General features: G+C 59.0%; 1 protein-coding gene across 8 annotated transcripts; it reads right to left on the minus strand.

Moving 5' to 3' along the window:
- Positions 1 to 658: 658 nt before the first annotated feature.
- Positions 659 to 23,612, minus strand: LOC115505306 (SLAM family member 9-like). 8 transcript variants are annotated; one of them, XM_030302837.1, is made up of 7 exons: positions 10,731 to 10,817; positions 7,346 to 8,016; positions 6,299 to 6,691; positions 5,633 to 5,929; positions 4,125 to 4,259; positions 3,838 to 3,923; positions 659 to 3,580 (listed from the first exon to the last, which is right to left on the minus strand). In XM_030302837.1, exons 2-7 carry the CDS (start codon positions 7,530 to 7,532, stop codon positions 3,488 to 3,490), a joined length of 1,191 nt encoding a protein of 396 aa, XP_030158697.1. In that variant the 5' UTR covers positions 7,533 to 8,016; positions 10,731 to 10,817; the 3' UTR covers positions 659 to 3,487. The 8 variants fall into 8 exon arrangements, 6 of the variants coding, with proteins under 6 accessions (XP_030158697.1, XP_032447718.1, XP_030158699.1 ...); XM_032591827.1 differs by having other exon boundaries at positions 4,121 to 4,259; XM_030302839.2 differs by lacking the exon at positions 7,346 to 8,016 and having other exon boundaries at positions 10,731 to 10,915.
- Between the last annotated feature and the right edge of the window lie 3,250 nt (positions 23,613 to 26,862).

The raw sequence follows: 26,862 nt of genomic DNA on the forward strand, positions 1-26,862 counted from the left end.
GCTAAATAATATCAGAGAAAGAAGACTTCAGAGCCCGGGAAGTTACCAGGGGCAAAGGAGAATAGCGGACAATGACGGAGGTCAGTTCAGCAAGACGTGACGAGGACCCCCCACGTGTGCCCGCCTGAAGACGGCACGTGGTGCCACGGCACCAAATACACGTGGCAAAATGGCAGAACTGAAAGGAGGGACAGGTGCGTCCACCATCGCGGCCAGAGGGCCCAGCACTCCCGTCCCGGCGGCGCGGCGAGAGGCGGACAGTCAGCAAGGACACGCGACGCTGAACACGACCACGAACCAGCCGGACCCGGCCGATGTCTGAGGAACACTCGGCCCCACCAGCAGCCTGCAGAGCCCTCTCAGCCCCCAAGACAGCGTCCCACCCTGGGCCAGAACACAAACGTCAACGACTTTTCGCGTCCTGAAATAATGGGTTTTCTCCGACTGGGACAGACCTCGGGTAGAACTTAATAACAGAAAGATGACGGGAAATTTCCAAACACTTACGGAGGAAACGAAACAAGTCTCCGTAGCCCAAATGTCAAAGACGGCGCCTGAAGGGAAATGTCTCAACATTTGAAGGGAGCGGAAACGAGCATACAAGACATCAAAACGTGGGAAAAGACGCGAACAAGGTGCTTAGAAGGAAATGAACATGATTCAAAGCATAGTTTACCAAAGGAGAAATGCTCCAAATTTATAATTTAAGCATTTATCTTACAAACCTATACAAATAAGAGCGAAACAAATGCAAAGCAAGTGGAAGAGAGGAAATAAGAAAAACGAAGGTAGAGAAAATGAAACTGAGTCATGTGATAGAACATATTGACAGAAAAGCCGACAGCGAACATCACCGTCGAAGGCGGAAAACTGGATGCTTTCCCTTAATGTTGGGAACGAGCCAACGGTGCTTGTGCTCACCGCTCCTCTGCAGCATCTAGGGAAAGTCTCATCAGATGCACTAAGGCAAGAGAAAGAAATAAAGTGAGATATAGATTGGAAAGGGGAAAACAAAAGCTGTCTTGATCACAGACATTACTTATGTTTGTCTACGTAGAAAATCCCAGGAATCTACAGAAAATCCCCCAGACTAGTAAGCGAGTTTGCCAAGAGGGCAGGATAGAGGCCAACGGGGAGGGGACTGACGGGCCATTGTACCAGCAGGATGGAACAGACATGCAACAGTTTGTGCTCCAGGCCGGGGGCGGTCACGGAGGCCCTGAGCAGGTGTGCGGGGGCAGGTGGGGCATGTGGTCGCGCACAAGGGGATGAAGAGGGGGTGGTCCCCGGTGCCAGGGAGCCCCATCACGATTGGGGTGGTACCCTGGTCCTGTGTACCTCATGCCCCTGACTGTCTGGTCTACACTGAAAATGTAAGAATCATTTCAGACTTCAGGTCGGGGCTCCTCTCACTGACTGTGTGCAGTGAGGTTAATCATACCAACCACCTGCTATAGTTCATGCAGCCCAGCGTCCAGGAGATGCTTTCACCTGCTCCCTGCCCACCAGCAGGGGTGAGGTTTCAGGACCCCGGGGCAGGGGGGAGGGGGAAGAGGCTTGTGTCACAACATTGACTGCAAGGTTCAGACACAGCCCGGCTCTGCCCCCTCTCCGGATGCGGATACTGTTCTCAGATACTTAGAATCGTCCTTTCAGTTGCAATCTGGATGTTTCTGGAAGCCTGAGTTCTGAGGCACACGCAGCTGCTTGGCTGGAGGCTGGTGTGTGCGTGCTCCCTTGCAGAGGCTGAGGTTTTAGGGGCGATTAGCTCGTCTGCTTTCCTCTGATCTCGGGGGATCCACCTGCTTCCGGTGGAGCCCCAGGCTGAGCCCGGGAGACGGACAGGCAGGGACATTTGAGACCCACTTCTGTCCTGCTGGGATTACTAATTCCGGCAAATAGCGGGCCACTCTGTATGCATGGGGGGGAAGAGGTAGAGATGGAAGGAGAGAGTTTGTGCGTCCAAGAGGTGACCTGAGGCTCAGGTAGGCGACCAGCCTCTCCTCCGAACGGAACACGCACATTCATGGCCTGAAAACACCTTCCCTCCTGTGGGGGCCGAGCTCCTGCTCTGTCTTGCCCGGCCCCTGGATTACAAGAAGGGAAGCTGGGCTGTGAGGGCAGCGGGGGGGGGGGGGGGGGGGGGGGGGGAGGGAGGACACAGCGCAGGGGTGAAGAGGGGGAGCCGAACCCACAGCCCCATCAGGCGGGAAGGAGAGCCGCAAAGCACGTGTGCCAACCCAGGGACTGGTCCTGTTTCCTCTTGAGTAAGTGGCAGAAACCGCTAAGGCTTCAGCGTCTCCGGCTTTCCTCTTACAAGTGCGACAACAAGATAAACTTGTTGCACCCGAGGTGCTTGGCACAGGCCTGGGGCTTCAGAGGCACCGGATCTGGGCCCCTGAGCAGGAAGGAAGGAGTCCAGGGTGTGGCCCATTTCCTGAGAGGGGCACCTGCTGTGGGTGGAGGTGGCAGCTGACGCGTGGGGGTCACCCCTGGGGGCTCTAGCGGTCCCGTGATCAGCCGTTCAGTAGGCGGAGCCCCCGCCAGGGTGCAGGCTGCAGGGAGGGAGCCAGCAGGGTCAGGGGGACGGACCAGAGGAGGGGTGCCTCAGACGGGGCCTCACGTGTAGGGAAAGGTCCTTCTTAGACACGAGGAGCTCAGTGTCCCCCGTGGGGACAGGAGAGAGGGAGGCAGAGGTCAGTAAGCGGTCAGGGAAAAGTTAACTGGCAGAACGAGAACTCACTCATCAACTTCTGCTTTTTCCTGAGAAACAGGAGCCGTGCCAGGTGCCAGCACGTCCCCACAGAAGGGAGGAGGTTTCCCAGGACGCGGGAAACCAGACGACGGCTGGGACACAGGCCCTGGCTGCGGTGCGGCTCGGGCTCCCCCAGCTGTGCGGCCTTGAGACTCAGCCTTTCTGGCCTCCTGCTCCTCGTCTGCAAAGTGGGCACAAGGACACCCAGCTCACACAGCGTCTCGAGGGCCCGGTGAGTGACGAACGAGGAGGCTGACGAGATCAGTGCGCGTCACGGGGCCAGGACTCAGCAAGCCCTGGCTAGTGCGACTTTGTATTCTCTTTACACAGCTCTCAAGCACAGACTGAGCCGGCTGGCGGTGAACCGGTAGAGGCTGGAAGTTGAGGCTTCATGTCGACGGGTCCCAGAGGCCGAGGGTCCGGACAGGACGACGGACGGGGCACAGACGTGGGGAGAGTGGGCTCCGTTGACGGTCGCCAAAGGGGCTGAGGCTGAGCGGAACCGGACCACAGCTTTGGACTCGTTCGACGACGAAGGTCCCGCTCGATCCGCCGCGATGTGTGTCTTCTGCTCAACTTGGGCACGACGTGTCCGCATAGAGATTCACGGAGGGTGGATGAATCCGGTCCCTGCTGAGAGCAGTCAGAGGGGGAGGGGGCAGGACCAGGGCCGCAGGCATCAGGCGCGCAACAGAGGTGTCGGGGGGAGGCTGGATTCCCTGCTCCTTCCAGTTAAATCGCCCTCAAGCCCTGGCCTGGGTGGCGGACCTCACTGTAGACTGTCGTGAGCGGTGTCTCCTGTTCGAGATGTGGTTCCCCCGAACCCTGGAACGCAGACAGAGGGTTCCTGCCACAGCCGAGGGACACGGAGGCCCCAGAGGGACCCACACAGATGCGATGCCGCTCACGTGACCTCCCCCCAGAGCCCCCAGCACCGCACGGACCCCGTGTTAACTCTGCACTGTCTGGAGAGGGATGCAGAGGCAACGAGGCCAGAAACGGCTGACCCCTGGGTTTGGCAAACTCACACCCAGGCACCGGGACGCGGGAGAACCCGGGCTGACCGCCTCGCCCGGCCTCACCTGGTCCCTGCTCTCCCTGGAAGTCTGCTGGCTCAGCTCTGCATAATGGACGCCACCAAAACGGCCCCTGTGCTCTTCCTGCGACCCTGCACGAGAGTCCCACGGATGGAGCTTGAATTGCGCCTTGGAAACCTGTACCCTCCCCCACCATGCCCCCCTCGGTCACGCCCACACCCACCAGCCTTCTGCGGGGGCACGCCCGGGCGGCAAGGTGCAGGGGAAGGGAGCTGAGGGTCAGTGGGGGGCGGGGGGAGGCACGTGGGCGCGGGAAGGACAAGTGCACCTGCCTCTCCCAGGCTCCAAGCTCTGCTTCCTCCCGCGTGAGCACCGGAGGGACAGTCCAGCTCCGAGGATTAGCAGCACGACCCCAAGAGCCCCCAGGATAGCTGGCAGGTGGGCAGACGCGTCCGGCCCGTGCGGACCTGTTTGCCCCCCACCGGACAGTGAAGAAGGATGAGACAAGAGACAACGTCACATGCCCGTTGCCAGGCACGTGGAGACGTGTGAAGGGACCCCGTCTCGGCCGGAGAGGGGGGAACACGGCAGGTCCTGTCGCTCGACCAGCACCGGGCCCCCGCTTGGGGCCGGGGTGCCGAGAGGGACAGGACAGGGTCCAGGCGCTTGAGCGGCTCAGCCGCGGGGGGAGGGCTGGGAAAAGGCCGAAGGCAGCCAGCCAGGGCCATGGCGGTGCACTAGAGGTTCACAGCCGGTGCAGGGTCTCCAGGGAGGGCTTCCCGGAGGAGGGGCGGGCCGGACTGAGTTGAGGGAGGGGCCGGAGGGAGGAGGGTGAGCGGGAGGCAGGAGGCTCCTCCAGAGGGGTAGGGGTCACTGAGGGACGAGCTTCCCCGGGGACTCAGGGATGCTGAGGCAGCAGGGGGACGATGGGGTGGAGGGACGAGGCGGCACACGGGGAAGCCGGCCGCTGCTCACTCGGGGACACGCTGACGGTGAGCAAGTCAGGTGGGGAGGCCGAGGCGGGACAGGAAGGCAGAGCAGAGGCAGCCGCGGCCCTTCCCTCCAGGTGAGCAGGCCGCACGAGACACTGATCCTCGGCCACAGCATCAACTCTGGGTGGCGGCGGGAGGGGGGGGGCGGTCTGTGCTCCTGAGAGGAGGCCAGGGGTGAGGGCGGCGGCTCAGCGGGGGCTCCTGCAGGGCCCTGAGCAAACCAGGTGAGGAGCCCCGCTCGAGGTCAGTGCCTGCTGGACGGGTCCCCAGCGGGGGCTCCTGTGGGCCGGCAGGGGTCACCCACGGTGGGGCAGCTGCAGGCAAGGGGTCCCTGGACGGGAGAAAGTGCGGAAGGGGAGGACGCGGGACTGGAAGGTCTGGGGGAAGAAGGAGCAGCCTGGCCAGAGGCTGAAACCTGGGGAGCCCAGGACGCATCCGGGAATCCAGGCGAGCACTGGGGCGGGAAGCGTGTCCCCGAGACCGGAGACGGGCACACGAGCCCCGACGCCTGAACCCTGCAGGCCGCGGCTGGCTCGGCCTCCCTCAGGTGGCACCGACCACTGACCCTCCCCCCTCGCTTGCCGGAGACCTCCCGGGACACACAAGGACTGAAGGATGAGGCAGGGGTGAGGTACCCGAGGGGGCTGCCTGGACCAGCAGGGGTGAGGGCTGCAGAGGAGCCGGAGAGAGACACCGAAAGGCAGAAGCAAGCGGGGTGTGCCTGCCAGCCTCCTGGACGGGTGACGGGTGGCAGGAGGTGACCTAAACATGGGGGACAGAGCCCGGAACCCTCACCCAGGGGGACCTGAGCCCCGGGAGTCCCCTCCCCTCTGACAGGATGCACTCACCGTGGCCACAGACTTCCCCAAGGTCCCGGGTGGCAGTTTTCCGGTCCCCCGGGTTGCTGACCACGCAGGTGATGCTGGGGCTGGGCTGGCTCAGGGGCAGCTTCAGAGCCAGGGTCCAGGGGTTGGGGGCCGGTCCTGGGACCCCTCCCTGCTCCAGCTCCCTGGGGAGGCCCTTGCTCTCCCAGGACACATTCACGTCCTCTCTGGGTCCCGGGGCGTGGCACTCCAGGGTGACATTGCACCAGTCTGGTGTGACGGATGGAGTCTCGGCCAGGATCTGGGGGCGGGGCACGGGCTCTGGGGCCCGAGGGACAAGAGGACACGGGGTCACGTGAGTGGGAAGCATCACGCCTCATGCTTTCTCGGGCGGAATCTCACTGTCGCCCTGGCATCCTCCCCCCAAGGATGATGAATCCACTTTACAGATAAGACAGACTTGACCCAAATATACAGCGAGTGGCCGTGAGGACGGGAGCCACTGCGTGAAGCCTCAGGCGTGATCTCAGCTCTGCCTCGACTTGTGGTGAACACACTGCGTCCAGTGTCAAGGGAGAAGCCAGAGCCTCAGGTCTGGGGTCTGGAAGGGGTCCTGCGAGGGGGGCCAGGGACACTCCCAGGGACAAAAGAAGTGGGTATTTGTGGATTGGGGGAGGAGCCACCACCTACCGTAGACAGTGAGGTGGAAATACCGGTTCGTTTCTCTTCCTCCTGTTAAGGAGACTCGAGCCCAGTACTGCCCACTGTCCTCAAGGGTCAGGTTGTCAATCCTCAGGGTGGTGGTGTTGAGCACATGGACCCTCTTCTCGAACTTGTCCTGGAAGTTGACCCATGTTGGAACATCGTCCCCAGGAGACACGAGCAAGAGGAGTAGGTAGTCGGACTTGTTTTTAATGGCCCAAGAAATCTTCTCCAGCTTGACTCCTGGAAGTGATTCTGGACTTGGGGTCACAACAAACGACACAGAACTTCCTTGAGTTCCCTTCACAGAAACCACGTTTCCCGAATCCTCCATGTGAGATCCATGAGTTCCAGAACCGTTGACCACAGTGCTGAAGGCGCCTAGGGCATTGGAAGCAGACACGGTGAGTGTTTTGTCATTGAGAATAAGGAGAAAACCCTAGAACCCATGGCGCTCATGAAATCCGCCCAGTAGACTCCCTTGACCCCGGGAGGCGGGACCGAGCAAGAATTGGAGTCGTGCTGGAATCAGGTCCTGGTCCTCGTGGGGCGTCCCCTTGAACCCGGTCCTGACCTGCTGTCCCGCAGTGTCCTCGCCGCCTAACTCTGAGAGTCTGGACGTGACGACATCACGGATCGAGAGCCCCGAGCACATCTGGGCCGACGCCAAGTGCCCAGCGTAGGAGGCAGCTTCCACCGGGGCGGCCCACACGCTGTGGGAGCCCCGGCCCTGGAGTGGGGGCCGCGCCCCGTGACTTGCTCTGGAGCGGAGTGGCCCAAGGTCAGTCTCAGGGAGGCTGTGCTACGGGAACCCGCACTCCAGTCGCTCAGGGGCTGAGACAAGGGGAGATTCTGAGACTGAGAGGGGTCCTGTCACACAAGGTAGAGGCATCACGGCCTGGTGGCTGCACCCCTCGGGGCCACAGCAGGGAAGGCACGCAGGGGAATCGCCCGTGGGGGTTTCTCTCCCTCCAGAAGCGGCGTGATCTCTGCTCATGGGTTTGGCCATCTAGTCGCAGGGCCCTGGCTACCTACCCAGAACTGGAAAATGTGGGAGAAGATATGATGGGTAGGTGAGCTCTGCTGTGCCTGCCACGAAGACCACGCTTCCCCAGCCGGTCCCCGAGACACCCTCAACGTCCTTCCTCAGTCCCCTCTTGCAGAGCCGTGACCAGAAGGCAAGGGCCTCCGGGCCGCCCCTCCAGACCCCAAAATGCCCCATGCGGCACAGCCCAGGGGACCTGATACCCTGGGTCCTTCTGGAGACCGGGATAGGAAAGAAGGGGACGGGCAAAGAACGACCTTGTCCTGAAAGGAAGACCCATGTGTCCCCTGCAGCAGGGCAGGACCGCCTGGGGGACCGCTGCCTGCCAGGGCCCCAGACCCCTCTCCAGGTCCGTGAGCTGTCCTCACGCGGTGCCTGCCCCCTCGCTGTGTTCACATCGTTCCTCGCTCTCCCAGGAAGCAGAGAACCCAGAGAAGGGCTCGGGCCAGTAGTGCTTGTAGAAGATTCCAGATCCTTCTACGCAATGATGTCCTCACTAACTCCCTCATTACGACGGCAGGCGGCTGCATCCCGCCTGACGCTGCCCGGCCCGGACGGCAGGTCCCTGTCCCCACGTGCCCGCTGCTGCGTCCCATTGCGGTTTGGAGCTGCTTGTGCCCTTGCCTTGTTGTGTCCCATTACTTTAGAGGAGCCGCCGCACCTGTCGTAAGAGAATCGGCCTGTTTTCTAACACACATAACGTAACTCTTCTCCAACGTGCACGTCACCTCTGTCTGGGGACTCTGGCCCTGCTCTCAGCCTCAGGAAGCTGGATGTACCCGTTACTTGAAAGGCTTATTGGTTTTATGTCTTGCGGAAAAACCTCGGCCCCAAAGCAAAAGTGTGCTTTGTACTCGGTCTGGATGCCTCCTAGAACTTTTGCGGTTGCAGTGTTGGTGTGTGAATGTGACCGGAAGGGACTGTGCTTGGGTCTCAGACCAGGAGGTCCCTTGCAGCAGGGCGGTGGGGACCGGGGCAGGGTCCGGGAGGCGGGAGTCCTCCGCGCTCTGCAGCCTGTGGCCTCGGGCAGTCATGTCAGCTCCCTGCCTTCTCCTTGAGTCTCTGATGCGGAGACAATGACCGTGCTCCCCTCAGGGAACCGCGGCCAGGGTGTCAGAAGGCGAGAGCTTTCCCTTAGGTGTGAGCTGTTCCCATCAGGTCGATGCTTGCTCCTGGCAAGCACAGCTGGGGTCCGCCCCGAACTTCCCAGGTCCCGGATGGAGCCCTGTGCTCCCCACCAGGCGCCCTCTCGGGGTCTCCTCCCGGGATCAGGGACGGGCTCCCGGGAGACAGACACCCATGGTGCCGCCTCACAGGCGGCCACGGGAGCCAAAGTCCCCCCGGGCCTTCCGCTCAGAGCCATGAAGCTCTCTGAGCCATGTCCACGGCAGCTGGTTTCCATGGTCCCTGTCAAGTCCACAGCAGGAAGAAACTGAGCACACCTGTGCAGGGGGGGCAGAGTCCTAGAGACGAGGGAGGGCCGGATACTGTGGCTCCACGTGGTGTGGGCATCTCCCCATTTCTCTCCACTGGGCTGCTGCCCATGGAGCCGGCTTCCCTCTCCCCCAGCCCAGGGCTTCCCCTGCAGGGGGCTGCCTGCACCTCTCCCCCTGCCCTACCCTGCCCCGCGCAGGGGCTCACTCTCAGCGGCTCCCAGCAGTCCTGGGCTCTCACGCCCCAGCTATTCTCCTGGCAAAGGGCACCCAGGTACCCGTCCGCCTGGGGCAGGGCAAGACCTCGGGCACCTGCTGGCAAGGAGGGCACCAGGGAGGGAGGAGGCTCAGCCCTCAGGCTGCAGGGGAGGGCCCGCCCCCCAGGCTGGACGGTGAGCCTGGGCTTCAGGAGGCTGGAAGCCGACTCAAGCTGGGAGGAAGGCAGTGAGAGCTCTCAGATCAGCAGAAGGTGCTGATCCCAGAGAGGAAGGACAGAAGGACAGAAAGACAGACGGCAGGGACACAGGTGGCTGTGATCCAGAGAGCCAAGCTTTATATAAAGAAGATAACATTTTATTTTGTTTTTTTTTTTTTTACATTGATTTAGTTTCAAGAGACAGAGACAGAGTGAGAGCGGGGGAGGGGCAGACAGAGAGGGAGGCACAGAATCCCAATGAGGCTCCAGGCTCCCAGCTGTCAGCACAGAGACCGACTGGGGGCTCAAGCCCACCAACCGTGACATCATGACTGAGCTGCAGTCCCAAGCTTAACCGACTGAGCCACCCAGGAGGCCCTGAAGAAGATAAAATTTAATATTCAGCAGTGAACATAAATTTTGACTTTTCCCCCCTTCCTTCCTTCCTCCTTCTTTCTTCCATTTTTCTTTCCTTCTTTCCTACATAATCTTCCAACCCAGATGTTGACGGAGAAAACTCTACGTCATCTCACGTATTTTTCCAGTTAATTAAAATTAAAAGAAAGAGAAAGCCTACGTTTTGTTGTGGCCAAAATACTGAGATCAGAGAGATGTCAACGCCTTACAAAGCTCCTTTTCTTTTTTTTTTTTTTTAATAAATTTTTAATGTATTGATTTATTTTGAGAGAGAGAGCAAGCAGTGGGGACAGAGACGGCAGGAGAGACAATTCCAGGCTGACAAAGCACAAAGCCCGACGCGGGGTCTAACACGTGAACCGTGAGATAATGACCTCAGCCGAAATGAAGAGTCGGACGCTCAACTGAGCCCCCAGGTCCCCACAAACCTCATGTCTGATGAGAAACGCCCTGCTTACAGATGCCCCAGGTTCCGGAATTTCCTAGAACCCCTGCATCCCCCTCCCCCAGAGAGGCCAGGGCACTCAAGCAAAACATGGCAGGAAATGAAATTCCCAGGAATCCACGGCTCTCGAGACTGCGGTCTTGTCCATTGTTTTTATTTCGTCTGTTTCACGAAGGCGGATGGTCTTGGGGGAAGTGCTAACGGGAGTATCTGGGTTTCCTCAGGACAGTCTTTCTTTCAGTTCCCTTTTGGGGACCTACTGCTTCCCTTCCCGTCACCCCGTTCACCCTGTCCCGGGGCCCTGATTATCAGCGCCCTCTGTTCCACCCACACCCTCCAGCAAGTGGGCGCAGACACCCTTAAATTCCGGAGGCCGCCCTCCCTTCCTGGTTCCTTGTGTTCCGTGCCCTCCTCTCGCCCCAGAAGCGGAACCAGCGTCCTCCAGCTCCGACGGGGACCCTGGGTCGGCCCCCTGCTCCCCTCACAGCTGCAGAGGCAGCCTCTCCCCTGTGCCAGGCGGGTCCCGGCTCAGAGCCAGATGCCCCCCTCGTGCTCCCGGACAGAGTTGGTATTTCGGGCTGTTCCCCACAGACATCAGACACACGGGACCCCCGCCTCCCTGCCCCGCACACCGGCCTCCCACCCGGGGAGCCCGGGCCACTCACTGAGGACGAGGCTGCTGAACCCCAGGAGCCGGGAGGCCCAGCACAGGTGGGGGTCTTCTGAGTGGGCTCCCATCACAGGCTGCCTCCTTCAGGCTTGGTCTGGGCCCAGTTGGCCGTGGAGGAAACATCCAGAAGGCAGAGGCAAGAGAAGAGGCGAGCTTCTGCTCAGAACACTCTTAGGCTCTTCCCACCCCAAGGGCGGAGCTAACTGTCTAGGACAAGCTGGCTGGTCTAGATAAGCCAATCAGATGCTTCCTCTTCTCTCTGGCACCTGCAGGGACCCTCGGGGAACCATGGTGGAATAAACATAGGAACCCCCCTCGGTGAGGCGCTGTGTGGGAGACGCCCCGTCCTGTGGGCACGACCAGCCTGGTGATCTCAGCTCCCCAGCTGGCCGCCAGCGGGACCCCTTACCTGTTTCCCTGGGTCCACACTCCCCCCAGGCAGCCCCGCTCCCCAGGGCCAGCCGATGGCCAGGCCCAAAGTCGCACAAACCACTGTACCAAGCACACACCCCTCCGGGCCCCCTGCTTTGGGCTTGTCCTTTGTCTTTAGACCATGAACGAGTCATGTTTCCTCTCTGACTTTCTCTGCACTTCAACTGTCCGTGGTCGAAGTCGCTCTGAGCACAAGAACAAAGCGCTTTGTGGGAAGGGCCCACCCCCACACCCCAGTGCAAACACGGGCATTTCCCTTTGGCCGGCACCCAGGCCCTCCGGGCACCCAGACCCGCCCTGCCCCCCCACACAAGGCAAACCCCCCCCAACGGGGCGGCACCCCACCAGCGCGTCCCCCTAAGGCTCTGCCAGCCCTGGGCCCGCTCTCACACACAGGCAGGGGGCAGGGACGGGCTCCTCCGTCCACAGGCTCGGCTGCCTCAGACTCACGGCCACCTGCTGAGGGTCAGGCCTCTTCTCCCCAGACGGGCCCCACGACCTCAGAGAACCTTGTCTCCCGTGGACCCTGGGGGAGCAGCCCCATAACTCCCCGCCGGCCGTGCCCTTTCCCCGCCCACGGAGGCTCCCCCCAGCTGCTCAGAGCCTCGGATCCTAAGTCTGGACCCCAGGATGGCCGGGGACACGAACTGAAGGTAGTCAGCCTATGGGCTGAGAAGTCCCTTCTGGGGATGCGGAAGCCCATCCTAAGGCTTTGGATGACCATCAGAGGTCACTCAGCAGGGCGGGAGCAGGGACTGGACTCCTAACCGTGATCTCTGAGACCCAACATCCCAGCCCCCATCCCTTCCCACTGTTGTGGCCTCCAAGAGTCACCCCGTCCACTCTGGGCTCCACGACCTGCTCTGCGCTCCTCGGACAAGAGAGCATCAACACCGCCTTCTTCCCCCACTCCCGTCCAGTAACGGGGACGGTCCTTCAGAAGGCTCAGTCCCTGGCCTCGCGGTTAGAAAGTCCTTGGACAGAGGCCAGACCCGGGCAGGTCACCACTGGTCACTTCGGCGTGATGGGGAGCAAGTCGGCAATGCCCCTGTCCCTGTCCCTGCACCCCCGGGGAGTGCCTCGGGGGAAGAGTGTCTGCTCACGCAAACCACTGCGTGGAGGGGGGCCCAGGGCCCCGGAGGGAACCCCCAACAGCTGCAGGTCAGGGACACGGGAGGGGACGCCAACACACGTGCCACGCCGGCACCCCACCAGGGACATTTTGACCCCACATACTGATCTCTGTCACTCGCCGCCGTCCTGGGCAGCAAGAGCTAACGTCACCCGTGCACAGCGTGTCTGGTTTCTGCGGTTCCCAGGCTCGGTCCCTGCGAGAGGCGGCGGATATCAAGATTAGCGTCCATTTTACAGATGAGCAACGTCGGGGCCCATTTAGGGTATTTGATGAGCCCACGGTCTGGAAGCCGGGACATGGCGGGGCCAGGCCCACATCTCAGGCTCATAGGCCACTGGTCTGTCCAGACCTCAGTCCCTCCTGAGCTTCAGAAGCCCCACTGGAGGGGAAGGGGGAGGGAGGCCAGGCCTGCCCCCGGACAGCCTCTCTCCTTTCTCACACCCCCAGGCAGAGCAAACAAGCCCTGTGGTCGCCACTCTGCAGGCTCTGAGGCTCACAGAGGCCCCTGCTGACCACAGCCACCCCCCTACACTGCCTGCATCACACGTGGGCCAGCGTCTCCAGCTCTGCTCACCGTGGGGCTTGCTTCTCCCACGTTCGGCCACGTCCCAAAACTTTCGAAGCAGACTGGGAGCAGCTAACATACATCATGACCCTCAGCCCAAGGACTCAGAACCCTGCCCGCATTCCTCTCTACGGGGGAGGGGAGGGGACACGCTTTCCAGAAACAGGGCACAGAGGGAGCCAAGGTGCAGGGTGGGTGTAGGGACAGGTGCTCCGGCTCACGAAGGAAGTCTTCCCTGAGCCTGGACACATACCAGCTGCTGGGGATGGGGTCTGGGGGCCGTGACGGAAGCGGTCGGGGCCTCGACAGGGACCAGAGCACCTGCCCCTCCAGACACGGGTGACAACCAGAAACAGTGTGCCAGCAGCAACAGCCCGATGGAGAAAGAGCACACAACCGCCTGTCTTCCCAGAGGGGCTTGGGGCTCAGCAGTCGCACCAACGGAGCTCCAGACAACTCACCAACCTTCTTCAGACAAGCCACCCACGTGTTTCAGTGGGGCGATCGTGTGTCCTCCAGAAACCCTGCAGCTTCTCATGTAGCAACCTATGTGTTGGCTTGACTCTGGGACCTGGTCTTTCCTGGAGCTGCTCTGCCTCCCATAGGTATAGAAAAGAGACTTGGACTCCTTTGCTTTAGACTAGTTCGATCTAAATTGCCCTCGGCAGCTTGGAAGGTATGCATGCTATTGTGTCGGTACAAGGGTTTGGTCTTTACTCTGTGTCCCAGTAAGCAGGAAGACGGAGCCCACCCGGGCAGATGAGTGTTAACGGCCTAGCTGCTATCAGTCCACAACATTACTTTTTTCCATTAACTTCTGATCCCAAAAGAAACTGAGCCCAGCACCCACTCATGATGATAAACTCACAGAGAACCAGGAACAGAGGAGAATTTCTTCAACTTGATAAAGATCATCTCCACAAAAACCACAGCTACCATCATACCTGGTGCCTACAGGCGGGAAATGCTTCCTCTAAGGCCAGAAACCAGAAAGGATGGCTCCTATCAACACCCTCTCTCAGGGTTGTACGTGAACTCCTAGCTGACACAATAAGACAACAAAATGCAATAAAAGGGACACTGACTGGAGAATGAAATAAAACCATCATTGCACACATGTGACGTGGGTTTCCATGTACAACGTCCAAAAGAATCGACACAACAAGAAGTGCTCTGCATCTGATGACGGATGATAGCACGGTTACAGGAAACGCAAGGTTTCTACTCGACGCTCAATGACTCACTTACACACCAGGAACGAAGAAATGGAATTTTAAACTGAATGCACCGTACCCTTTACACTGACAACGCAAAAGTGAACTGTTGAGGCATAAATATCACAGAATATGCAAGGATCTTTATGAGGAAAACTACAAGACTCTCATCAACAAAATCAGAGAACAACTAAGTACATGGGGAGATAGACCATGTTCATGGATAAGAAGGCTCAATATTGTCTAGATATCCAAATTCCCAACTAGATCTATACATTCAGTCAACCACAATCTGCAGCCCAGCGCGTTATGTTGTAGACATTGATCACGTGATTCCGCAGTTTGCGTGGAGAGAAAATGACCCAGAGGAGGCCACACTATGTTGCAGAAGAGCGAGGTGGAAGTCTGACACCCCCTCCTTCAAGACCTCCTACACACTTACAGCCATCAAGACACTACGGATTTGGTGAGAAGAACCAAACAGATCGTGCAACAGGATAGAGAGCTCAGAAATAGACCCACGTATACACGGTGAACTGATCTTTGACACGGAGCAACGGCAATACCATGGACGAAAGACAGTCTCTTCAACAAATGGTGCTGGAACTACCAGACGTCCACGTGCAAAAAAAAGAACCGAGACACAGGGCTCACACCCTTCCCAAAAACTAACTCAGCGGATCAGTACCTCTATATAAACGAAGAATTGGGAAACTCCGACAGGACAACATAGGAAAATCTAGATGTTCTTGGGACCGGTGAACACGTTTCAGAAAGACACAAAAGGCACGATTCATGAAAGAAAGATGACGTAAACAGGAATTCAGTGAAATGAAACAGTTCTGCTCTGCAAAGGCAATCCCGGGAAGGAAAAGACAAGCCACAGACAGGCAGAAAATATCTGCAGAAGACACAGCTGATAAAGAAGTATTAGCCAACATATATAAAGAACTCTCCAGGCTCAACATTAAGAAAACAAACAACCCAATGAAAAGAGGCCCAAGGCACTAACAGACACCTCACCAGAGAAGACACGCTGATGGCAAAAAGCACAGGAGAGATGCCCCTCATCATATGTCATCAGGGAATAAATAAACAGCTAAATCCAGACAATGGGTCGTCACCCAGCACTAAAAAGAAACGAGCTATCAAACCACAACAAGCCTTGCGGGGAATGTAAATGCCTGTTACCACATGCAAGACGCCAATCTGAAGAGATTACACACTGTATGATTCCAGCTACATGAGGTTCTGGAAAAGGCAAGTTAATTTTTTAAGTCTATTTAAATATTTTCAGAGACAGAGAGCACCCAGCAGAGAGACAGAGGGAGATGGAGAGAGAGACAGACACACAGAGAGAGAGAAGCCCAAGCAGCCTCCAGGCTCTCATCACGGAGTCCAATGCGGGGCTCCGACCCCTGATCTGTGACATCATGGCCTGAGCGGAAATCAAGTGTCAGAAACGTAACCAACTGAAACACCCAGGGGCCCCAAAAGGCGAACTTATGGAAAGAGTAGGATTTTTAATCATATGTGTAAAACGTGATCTTTGTCATCGGGAGCCACCTTCCGGAGAGAACACAGGACAATTTACTTCCTGTGTCATTCATTTTGTTTAATTGAACCTAACAAACCTTAGACTACTTTATTTCGTAGGCTCTGCTCCCAACGTGGGGCTCGATCTCACCACCCTCAGAGGAAGAGTCTCGCCCTTCACAGACTGTGCCAGACAGGCACCCCTAGACTTTCCCTTTGAATTATTTAAATGTATATTCAGTATGAGACAGAGAGGGTGCAAGCAGGGGAAAGAAGAGAGAGAGGGAGACACAGAAGCCGAGGCAGGCTCCAGGCCCTGAGCTCTCAGCGACTCCTCATCCAGGGAGCAAACCTTCTCTCAGGACCAGGGATCATCACCCCCGTGACCTGCGACCTCAGGGATCCCCTGCGTCCCATCTCCCTCCCCCGGGGTCGGCCCTCACCTCTCAGGGTCTGTCTCAGGGGATGGGGCAGGCACCCCGCTCTGCCCTCCAGCCCGTGTCACCCCGGAAACCTGGATCGGGACCTCGGACCTCAGACCCAGGTTACTCCAGGGATCCCCCTCTCCCAGCGGTCACCCACCCCCCCTCGCCAGTCACAGTCGCCGCCCTCAGATCCCGCCCTCACCCCGCCCCGCCCCCCTCAGCACCACCTGCCCCCCCACCCACCCCCCCAGTCGCCCTGAGCAGCCTCCCTCCGGGCCCTGAGCGCCGGCCACCGCCGCCACCTGGCGGCCGAGGACCGAACTGCCGCTGGAGAGTTCTGCCAAGAAGCCTTCACCGTGGGTTCACCTGCACACACAGGTCATGAGCGCCTACTGTGTGCAGCACAGGGGCAGGGAGAGACAGGGAGCTGAGTCCTCTTCCCAGAGGAGCCCCCAGGCTGGCGGAAGCAGTTCAGGCCTCGGGAAGCAGGTCAGTTCCGCGGACGGAGCAGAGTGGGGACATCTCGCCTCACCGGGGAGCCCGGCCATCGTCATGGAGGGTGGGGGGTGCGGGGCACAGGCCTCGAGCGTCCCCCGCGTGCAGGGCCCTGTGCAGGGGGCTCCGCGCCTTCTCCAGGACCCCCTGTGGCTCCGCGGTTCTCTCCTCCCCACCTGCTCTACAGAGGTGCCGGCACCCGCACCAGGACGCGCGGGAAGAAGGTCGGGATCGAGTGGGAGGGGCCGCAGGTGACAGACCACAGGCTCTGTGACCGGCCTTGTGTGCACCCCCAGAACAGGCCAACTCGGCCGTCCCGTTCCTGCTGCCCACGGAGGTGGTCCAACTGGAGAGAGGCGGCAAGGGCTCACGTCTGGGGACGGGGACATTGGAGTTTATGAGGACATAGGGAGACTCCTGGGGGCCGGATGCAGGGTGCGCAGTCAGCTTGTCCCCCGCGCTCCCTGGGGCTGGCCCTTGTCTGTCCCTCTTGTGTTTGCCGCTGCGGGTCCCCGGGGACTCATTGGGAGCCGGGGAACAGGGTAGGGGGGCTGGGGGTGAGGTCAGAGCAGAGTGCAGGGAGGAGTGAGGGTGACAGACCACCCTTAACCTGCCAGAAACACTGGGAAAGGTGCCATGGCCCCACCCCCACTCACAGGGTTTGTCCCTCTCCTAAGACAACAGCCTAGGAAGGGGAAACTGAGGCACCACAGGACAGGGCCGGCTGCCAGGTGCCCTCCTCTCCTGCCCCTCATTCCTGCGTGTCCTGGATGAGAGTCGTGTGGAGGACGCCCCCCTCCGGCCCTGCTCCGTGGACACACTGGGTTTCTGGGGTGGGGGGCGTTGCTGCTGCCACACCCCCCTGATCAAGGCTGTAGGTCCCGGCCACACCCGCCTGCACACACCTGCTGGGAGAGCAGAGGCGGCCCACACCCTGTCCACCTCACTGCTGGACAGCTGACGACAGGGACGGGCAGGACAGGGCGATGCAGGCATAGGTCAGCACGGGGTGTCTCCCACCCATGAGCCCAGCGCCTCCTCTCTCTCCTGCCCCCACCCGGCCTGGCTCTCTGGGCCTCGAGGCCTCCCCTGCAGATCTGAAGTTTGGTGTGTCTTACTAGCTGGCCCGAGGCTACGAATAAGGCATCTCTCAGACTGACTGTGCCCTGTGTGCAGAACAACCAGTGTCCCCGGACCTGAGGTCCCAGAGCTGGGGGTGGGGTGCCCTCAGGGTCCTCAGTCTTTCCTCTTCAAATTCTTCCTTCCTCTGCCTGGATTCTGCTGCTAGGTCAGCCCCCCAGGCCCCCCGATGCTGGGAAGGGGGCGCCCACGGGCCGGCCCCACAGGTAGGTCCCGGGGACGAGGCGGTACCGGGTTCTGGTCCGCGTTCTGGACCTGCAGGAAGCTGGGGCCGAGCGCCAGCGTAGGACGCGGACGCTCCGCGAGGACCTCATGCAGAGACCAGGGCACATACGGGGCACACGGGCTGCCAGTGGTGTGGACGCCAGGGGGGAGCGAACGAGGGAGCAAAGGGGACCTCCAGGTGTTGCTGAAGCCAGTGGGCGGACGGTGGGACCCGAGGGAGCTGGAAAGGTCATCAGAGCCCATGGAGGAGCCAGGGAGGGGGAGGGTCCCCGTGAGACAGGAATCGGGTTTCCCACAGGTGACTGTGCCTCCGAGAGCCCATGTTCATCAGGCGGCCGCGTGAGGGTGTCGGCTCAGGACTGGAGACGCGGGCTCAGCGCGGCCCGGCTCCGGCCTCGGACTCAGCCGGAGTCATCGGGGGAGAGGTGGTGGCAGGGGAGAGACGAGGGCTCTGCGGGGACCAGCAGAGGATGGGGGGTGGGGGCAGTAAGAGACGGATAGGGAGGGGCCGGGGTCCTGCTGTGAGCGGAGTCACAAGGGTCAGAGTGAAAACAAACTTTTTCAAATTAAACCTGGAATTACAAATTACAAAGCCATAATAGGTCTTAGACAAATTTCATCTGTTTTTTTTTTTAAAGTGGTTATTTGCACATATATTTGGGGAGAGAGACAGAAGGAAAATGCACATACTGACAATTGGCTGGTGGTGAACCGGTCGAGGCTGGAAGTTGAGACTTCAGGTCGACGGGTCCCAGAGGCCCAGGGTCCGGACAGGACGACGGACGGGGCACAGACGTGGGGAGAGTGGGCTCCGTTGACGGTCGCCAAAGGGGCTGAGGCTGAGCGGAACCGGACCACAGCTTTGGACTCGTTCGACGACGAAGGTCCCGCTCGATCCGCCGCGATGTGTGTCTTCTGCTCAACTTGGGCACGACGTGTCCGCATAGAGATTCACGGAGGGTGGATGAATCCGGTCCCTGCTGAGAGCAGTCAGAGGGGGAGGGGGCAGGACCAGGGCCGCAGGCATCAGGCGCGCAACAGAGGTGTCGGGGGGAGGCTGGATTCCCTGCTCCTTCCAGTTAAATCGCCCTCAAGCCCTGGCCTGGGTGGCGGACCTCACTGTAGACTGTCGTGAGCGGTGTCTCCTGTTCGAGATGTGGTTCCCCCGAACCCTGGAACGCAGACAGAGGGTTCCTGCCACAGCTGAGGGACACGGAGGCCCCAGAGGGACCCACACAGATGCCATGCCGCTCACGTGACCTCCCCCCAAAGCGCCCAGCACCGCACGGACCCCGTGTTAACTCTGCACTGTCTGGAGAGGGATGCAGAGGCAACGAGGCCAGAAACGGCTGATCCCTGGGTTTGGCAAACTCACACCCAGGCACCGGGACGCGGGAGAACCCGGGCTGACCGCCTCGCCTGGACTCACCTCATCTCTGCCATCTCCTGTCTCGTGTTCTCCTTCATTGACGCCAGCAACAGAGTCTAAACCTTTCTGTTCTGATCCTGCCCCTGAGACACACACAGGTCGAACTTGTATCTGAACGTCGGAAACGTGTACCCTCCCCACCACCATGACCCCCAAGATCACGCCCACACCCACCAGCCTTCTGCAGTGATGTTCCCTGAGCAGGAAAATGCAGGAGAAAGGGAGACGAGGGTCCCAGGGGAAGGGAGGTATGAGTGCACAGGAAGGCGAAATGCACCTGCCTCTCCCAGCCTACCTGTCACACATCAGCCATATGCGCACCGTAACCCCAATGACCAGAAGCACGACCACTAAAGCTCCCACGATCAATCCCACGTTGACACCAACAGACGCCAAGATGTCTGGCAGCCGGGCAGACCCGTCCGGCCCATGTGGACCTGTTTGCCTCCCACAAGACAGTGAAGAAGGATGAGACAAGAGACAACGTCACATGCCCGTTGCCAGGCACGTGGAGACGTGTGAAGGGACCCCGTCTCGGCCGGAGAGGGGGGAACACGGCAGGTCCTGTCGCTCGACCAGCACCGGGCCCCCGCTTGGGGCCGGGGTGCCGAGAGGGACAGGACAGGGTCCAGGCGCTTGAGCGGCTCAGCCGCGGGGGGAGGGCTGGGAAAAGGCCAAAGGCAGCCAGCCAGGGCCATGGCGGTGCACTACAAGTTCACAGCCGGTACACGGGTCTCCAGGGAGGGCTTCCCGGAGGAGGGGAGGGCCGAACTGAGTTGAGGGAGGAGCCGGAGGGAGGAGGGTGAGCGGGAGGCAGGAGGCTCCTCCAGAGGGGTAGGGGTCACTGAGGGACGAGCTTCCCCGGGGACTCAGGGATGCTGAGGCAGCAGGGGGACGATGGGGTGGAGGGACGAGGCGGCACACGGGGAAGCCGGTCGCTGCTCACTCGGGGACACGCTGACGGTGAGCAAGTCAGGTGGGGAGGCCGAGGTGGGACAGGAAGGCAAACAGAAGCTGCCCCGGCCCCTCCCTCCGGTGCCCTTGGCCACAGCATCAGCTCTCGGTGGGGGGGGCCCCTGTGCTCCTGAGAGGAGGCCAGGGGTGAGGGCGGCTCAGCAGGGGCTCCTGCAGGGCCCTGAGGTAAGCAGCCCCGCTCGAGGTCAGTGCCTGCTGGACGGGTCCCCAGCGGGGGCTCCTGTGGGCCGGCAGGGGTCACCCACGGTGGGGCAGCTGCAGGAAAAGGGTCCCTGGACGGGAGTAAGTGCGGAAGGGGAGGACGCGGGACTGGAAGGTCTGGGGGAAGAAGGAGCAGCCTGGCCAGAGGCTGAAACCTGGGGAGCCCAGGACGCATCCGGGAATCCAGGCGAGCACTGGGGCGGGAAGCGTGTCCCCGAGACCGGAGACGGGCACACGAGCCCCGACGCCTGAACCCTGCAGGCCGCGGCTGGCTCGGCCTCCCTCAGGTGGCACCGACCACTGACCCTCCCCCCTCGCTTGCCGGAGACCTCCCGGGACACACAAGGACTGAAGGATGAGGCAGGGGTGAGGTACCCGAGGGGGCTGCCTGGACCAGCAGGGGTGAGGGCTGCAGAGGAGCCGGAGAGAGACACCGAAAGGCAGAAGCAAGCGGGGTGTGCCTGCCAGCCTCCTGGACGGGTGACGGTGGCAGGAGGTGACCAAAACATGGGGGACAGAGCCCGGAACCCTCACCCAGGGGGACCTGAGCCCCGGGAGTCCCCTCCCCTCTGACAGGATGCACTCACCGTGGCCACAGACTTCCCCAAGGTCCCGGGTGGCAGTTTTCCGGTCCCCCGGGTTGCTGACCACACAGGTGATGCTGGGGCTGGGCTGGCTCAGGGGCAGCTTCAGAGCCAGGGTCCAGGGGTTGGGGGCCGGTCCTGGGACCACTCCCTGCTCCAGCTCCCTGGGGAGGCCCTTGATCTCCCAGGACACATTCACGTCCTCTGTGGTTCCCGGGGCGTGGCACTCCAGGGTGACATTGCACCAGTCTGGTGTGACGGATGGAGTCTTGGCCAGGATCTGGGGGAGGGGCACGGGCTCTGGGGCCCGAGGGACAAGAGGACACGGGGTCACGTGAGTGGGAAGCATCACACCTCATGCTTTCTCGGGCGGAATCTCACTGTCGCCCTGGCATCCTCCCCCCAAGGATGATGAATCCACTTTACAGATAAGAGGACTCGACCCAAGTATACAGCGAGTGGCTATGAGGACAGGAGCCACTGCGTGAAGCCTCAGGCGTGATCTCAGCTCTGCCTCAACTTGTGGTGAACACACTGCGTCCAGTGTCAAGGGAGAAGCCAGAGCCTCAGGTCTGGGGTCTGGAAGGGGTCCTGCGAGGGGGGCCAGGGACACTCCCAGGGACAAAAGAAGTGGGTATTTGTGGATTGGGGGAGGAGCCACCACCTACCATAGACAGTGAGGTGGAAATACCGGTTCGTTTCTCTTCCTCCTGTTAAGGAGACTCGAGCCCAGTACTGCCCACTGTCCTCAAGGGTCAGGTTGTCAATCCTCAGGGTCGTGGTGTTGAGCACATGGACCCTCTTCTCGAACTTGTCCTGGAAGTTGACCCATGTTGGAACATCTTCCCCAGGAGACACGTGCAGCATGATCGTGTAGTTTCTTCCAGATTTAATGGCCCAAGAAATCTTCTCCAGCTTGACCCCTGGAGCTAATTCTGGACGTCTGGTCACATGAAATGGCACAGAACCACCTTGAGTTCCCTTCAGAGAAACTACGTTTCCAGAATCCTCCACTTGAGATCCAAGAGTTCCAGAACCTTTGACCACAGTGCTGAAGGTGCCTAGGGCTTTGGAAACAGACACGGTGAGTGTTTTGTCATTGAGAATAAGGAGAAAACCCTAGAACCCATGGCGCTCATGAAATCCGCCCAGTAGACTCCCTTGACCCCGGGAGGCGGGACCGAGCAAGAATTGGAGTCCTGCTGGAATCAGGTCCTGGTCCTCGTGGGGCGTCCCCTTGAACCCGGTCCTGACCTGCTGTCCCGCAGTGTCCTCGCCGTCTAACTCTGAGAGTCTGGACGTGACGACATCACGGATCGAGAGCCCCGAGCACTTCTGGGCCGACGCCAAGTGCCCAGCGTAGGAGGCAGCTTCCACCGTGGCTGCCCACACACTGTGGGAGCCCCGGCCCTGGAGTGGGGGCCGCGCCCTGTGACTTGCTCTGGAGCGGAGCTCAGCTAAAGTGATGGCCGTCACTCAGCGACAGCAGGTCTCACAGGAGTGAGACGTCCGTCTGGCTCACACCCTGTCTCTCGCTGCTGTGACGACCCCAATGCCGTGTTGGGGGCTGCGCTGTGGAGACGGCCATTGGCAGGGACTGAGGGCAGCCTCGGGCCAGCCGTGTGAAGAGTCCGTACACATGGAAGGATCTCATTTAACGTTGCACACGTCCCCTCGTGGACTGGAGTTCTCTCCACGTGTGACGGACAGTTCGTTTTTCTTGTCTCTACAAACGCTGTCGCGTTGAGTAGCCTTGGATTGGAGACTGTGCACAAGTGGATGCACATACCCCAGCCTCTGTGCACACCCACCTGTGCACACCCACTGTATACGGGGGTATATACATCACGCACACACATACACCACACATAGGCGTGCATGCGCTGGGATAACCCAGTGGGTGAGTCCAGTGCACCAAAGGCAGGTTCATGTACTGGGGACAGGCCTGCCTCAGTGCCGTCCTGAGAGCGACCGACATGTAACAACCAAACTTTTTGCCTTCTGCGGAATAGATGAGGGAAAATCCGCTCACATGATATTTTAACGAGCGTCTCTCCTGCAAAAGACCCTGGTCGCCATGTCACATGACTGTTTGATCTGCTTTTCTGTCAGCTGTCAGCCGTCCGCTTACAGCCTTTCCCCGTGCTTGGCTTTTCCTGTTAGTTTACAGGAGCGAGACCCATAGGCTCAGAGCCAGATGCCCCCCTCGTGCTCCCTGACAGAGCTGGTATTTCGGGCTGTTCCCCACAGACATCAGACACACGGGACCCCCGCCTCCCTGCCCCGCACACCGGCCTCCCACCCGGGGAGCCCGGGCCACTCACTGAGGACGAGGCTGCTGAACCCCAGGAGCCGGGAGGCCCAGCACAGGTGGGGGTCTTCTGAGTGGGCTCCCATCACAGGCTGCCTCCTTCAGGCTTGGTCTGGGCCCAGTTGGCCGTGGAGGAAACATCCAGAAGGCAGAGGCAAGAGAAGAGGCGAGCTTCTGCTCAGAACACTCTTAGGCTCTTCCCACCCCAAGGGCGGAGCTAACTGTCTAGGACAAGCTGGCTGGTCTAGATAAGCCAATCAGATGCTTCCTCTTCTCTCTGGCACCTGCAGGGACCCTCGGGGAACGATGGTGGAATAAACATAGGAACCTCCCCTCGGTGAGGCGCTGTGTGGGAGACGCCCCGTCCTGTGGGCACGACCAGCCTGGTGATCTCAACTCCCCAGCTGGCCGCCAGCGGGACCCCTTACCTGTTTCCCTGGGTTCACACTCTGCCCAGGCAGCCCTGCTCCCCAGGGTCAGCCGATGGCCAGGCACAAAGTCGCACAAACCACTGTACCAAGGACACAGTGACCCCCTGCTTTGGGCCTGTCCTCTGTCTTAACACCATTGAACGAGTCAAATCTCCTTTCTGATTTTCTCTGCACTTAACTGTCGGGTGTCTAAGGAAGACGCTCTGAGCACAAGAACAAAGCGCTTTGTGGAAAGGGCCCACCCCCACACCCCAGTGCAAACACGGGCATTTCCCTTTTGCCGGCACCCCAGGCCCTCCGGGACCCAGACCCGCCCTGCCCCCCCACACAAGGCAAACCCCCCCAACGGGGCAGCACCCCACCAGCGCGTCCCCCTAAGGCTCTGCCAGCCCTGGGCCCGCTCTCACACACAGGCAGGGGGCAGGGACGGGCTCCTCCGTCCACAGGCTCGGCTGCCTCAGACTCACGGCCACCTGCTGAGGGTCAGGCGTCTTCTCCCCAGACGGGGCCCCACGACCTCAGAGAACCTTGTCTCCCGTGGACCCTGGGGGAGCAGCCCCATAACTCCCGCCGGCCGTGCCCTTTCCCCGCCCACGGAGGCTCCCCCCAGCTGCTCAGAGCCTCGGATCCTAAGCCTGGACCCCAGGATGGCCGGGGACACGAACTGAAGGTAGTCAGCCTATGGGCTGGGAAGTCCCTTCTGGGGATGCGGAAGCCCATCCTTAGGGTGTGGACGACCATCGCAGGTCACTCAGCAGGGCGGAGCAGGGACTGGACTCCTAACCGTGATCTCTGAGACCCAACATCCCAGCCCCCTTCCCTTCCCACCATTGTGGCCTCCAAGAGTCACCCCGTCCACTCTGGGCTCCCCGACCTGCTCTGCGCTCCTCGGACAAGAGAGCATCAACACCTCCTTCTTCCCCCGCTCCCGTCCCGTAACGGGGACAGCCTGCCAAAAGGCTGTCCCCAGTATGGTACTGGCACAAAAACACACACATAGATCAATGGAACAGAATGGAAAACCCAGAAATGGACCCACAAATATATGGTTAACTCATCGTCAATAGACCAGGAAAGAATATCCAATGAAAAAATGACAGTCTCTTCAGCTAATGGTGCTGGGACAACTGGACAGCGACATGCAGAAGAATGAACCTGGACCACTTTCTTCGATCACTCACAAAAGTAAATTTAAAATGGATGAAAAACTTAAACTGAAACAGGAAACCATCAAAATCCTAGAGGAGAACACAGGCAGCAACCTCTTTGACCTCGGCCAGAGCAACTTCTTACTAGACACGTTGCCGAAGGCAAGGGAAACAAAAGCAAAAATGAACTATTGGGACCCCATCAACATAAAAACCTTCTGCACAGCAAAGAAAATCAACAAATCAAAAAGGCAGCCTATTGGGACGTCTGGGTAGCTCAGTCGGTTAAGCATCCACCTCCTGATATGAGCTCCGTCATGATTTCAGGGTTCATGAGATCAAGCCCTGAATCGGGTTCTGTGCTAACAGCAGGGAGCCTCCTTGGGATTCTCTCTCCCTCTCTCCCTCCCCCTCTCCCCCTCCCTGCTGCCAGGCTTGTGCTCGCTCTCTCGCTCTCTCTCTCTCTCAAAATAAATAAATAAACTTTAAAAAAATTAAAATGAATAAACTAGTTTGTTCTAAATTATTTTTGGTGGCTTGGAAGGTATATACACTATTCGTCCGAGTGGAATAGAGTCTCCGCTTTACTCTGTGTCTCAGTAAGCAGGGAAGACAGGGTCTACCTGGGCAGATGAGTATTAGTATTAACTCCTAGGTGGTGTTCCTCTACAAAATTAAGTTTCTTTATTGTTTTCTTTGACTCCAAATGTGACTGAGCCCAACACTCACTCATGATAATACACTTACAGTAAACTAGGAATTGGAGGGAACTTCTTTAACTTGATAAAGATCATCTCCAAAAACACCACAGCTGGGCGCCTGGGTGGCTCAGTCGGTTAAGCATCCGACTTCAGCTCATGTCACGATCTCACAGTCTATGAGTTCGAGCCCCGCGTCGGGCTCTGTGCTGACGGCTCAGAGCCTGGAGCCTGCTTCAGATTCTGTGTCTCCCTCTCTCTCTGCCCCTTCCCCGCTCATGCTCTGTCTCTCTCTGTCTCAAAAATAAATAAAAACATTAAAAAAATTAAATCAAAAACACCACAGCTAACATCATAGGTAACCACGAGAGACTGGAAGTGCTCCTTCTAAGACCAGAAGCGAGGCAAGGATGGCCTCATCACTGCCCTTTTTTAGGGTTGTACCTGAAGTCTAGGCTCATACAGTAAGACAAAAGCATTCAATAAGAGGTATACTGACAGGGTAGGAAGAAATAAAACTAACTTGATGAACAAGTGGTATGGATTTCTATGTAAATCCAAAAGAATCTACACAACACGAAAATAAGAAGCACTCTTAGATCTGACAAGGGATGATAGCACGGTTGCAGGAAACACAAGCTTCCTACATGACACTCAATTACTCACTTACACACCAGCAACGAAGAAATGGAATTTGATTCTGAAAACACAGTACCGTTTACACTGACAATGCAAAAGTGAACTATTTAGGTACAAATCTAATAAAATATGCACAAGATCTTTGTGAGGAAGACTACAAGACCTGATAAACAAAATCAGAGAAGACTAAATACATGCAGAGATAGACCATGTTCATGGATAAGAATGCTAAATATTGTCTAGATGTCCATTCTTCCTAACTTGATCTATACATTTGGTCAACTGCAATCTACATCCCAGCAAGTTATGTTGTAGGTATTGATCACGTTATTGTACAGTTTGCGTGGAGAGAAAATGACCCAGAGGAGCCCACACCATGTTACAGAAGAGCAAAGGTGGACAACCGACACCCCCTCCTTCAAGACCTCCTATAAAGTTACAGTCATCGCTGGAGGGGCCAACATGGCAGAGAAGTAGGGGGATCCATACTTCCCACATCTCCCAAACAAAGAAGGGCTGAAGCCAAAGGACTTTGAACCCCAAG

Source organism: Lynx canadensis, chromosome F1 (genome assembly GCF_007474595.2).
Source record: "Lynx canadensis isolate LIC74 chromosome F1, mLynCan4.pri.v2, whole genome shotgun sequence".
In the NCBI taxonomy this organism is placed as follows: domain Eukaryota; kingdom Metazoa; phylum Chordata; class Mammalia; order Carnivora; family Felidae; genus Lynx; species Lynx canadensis.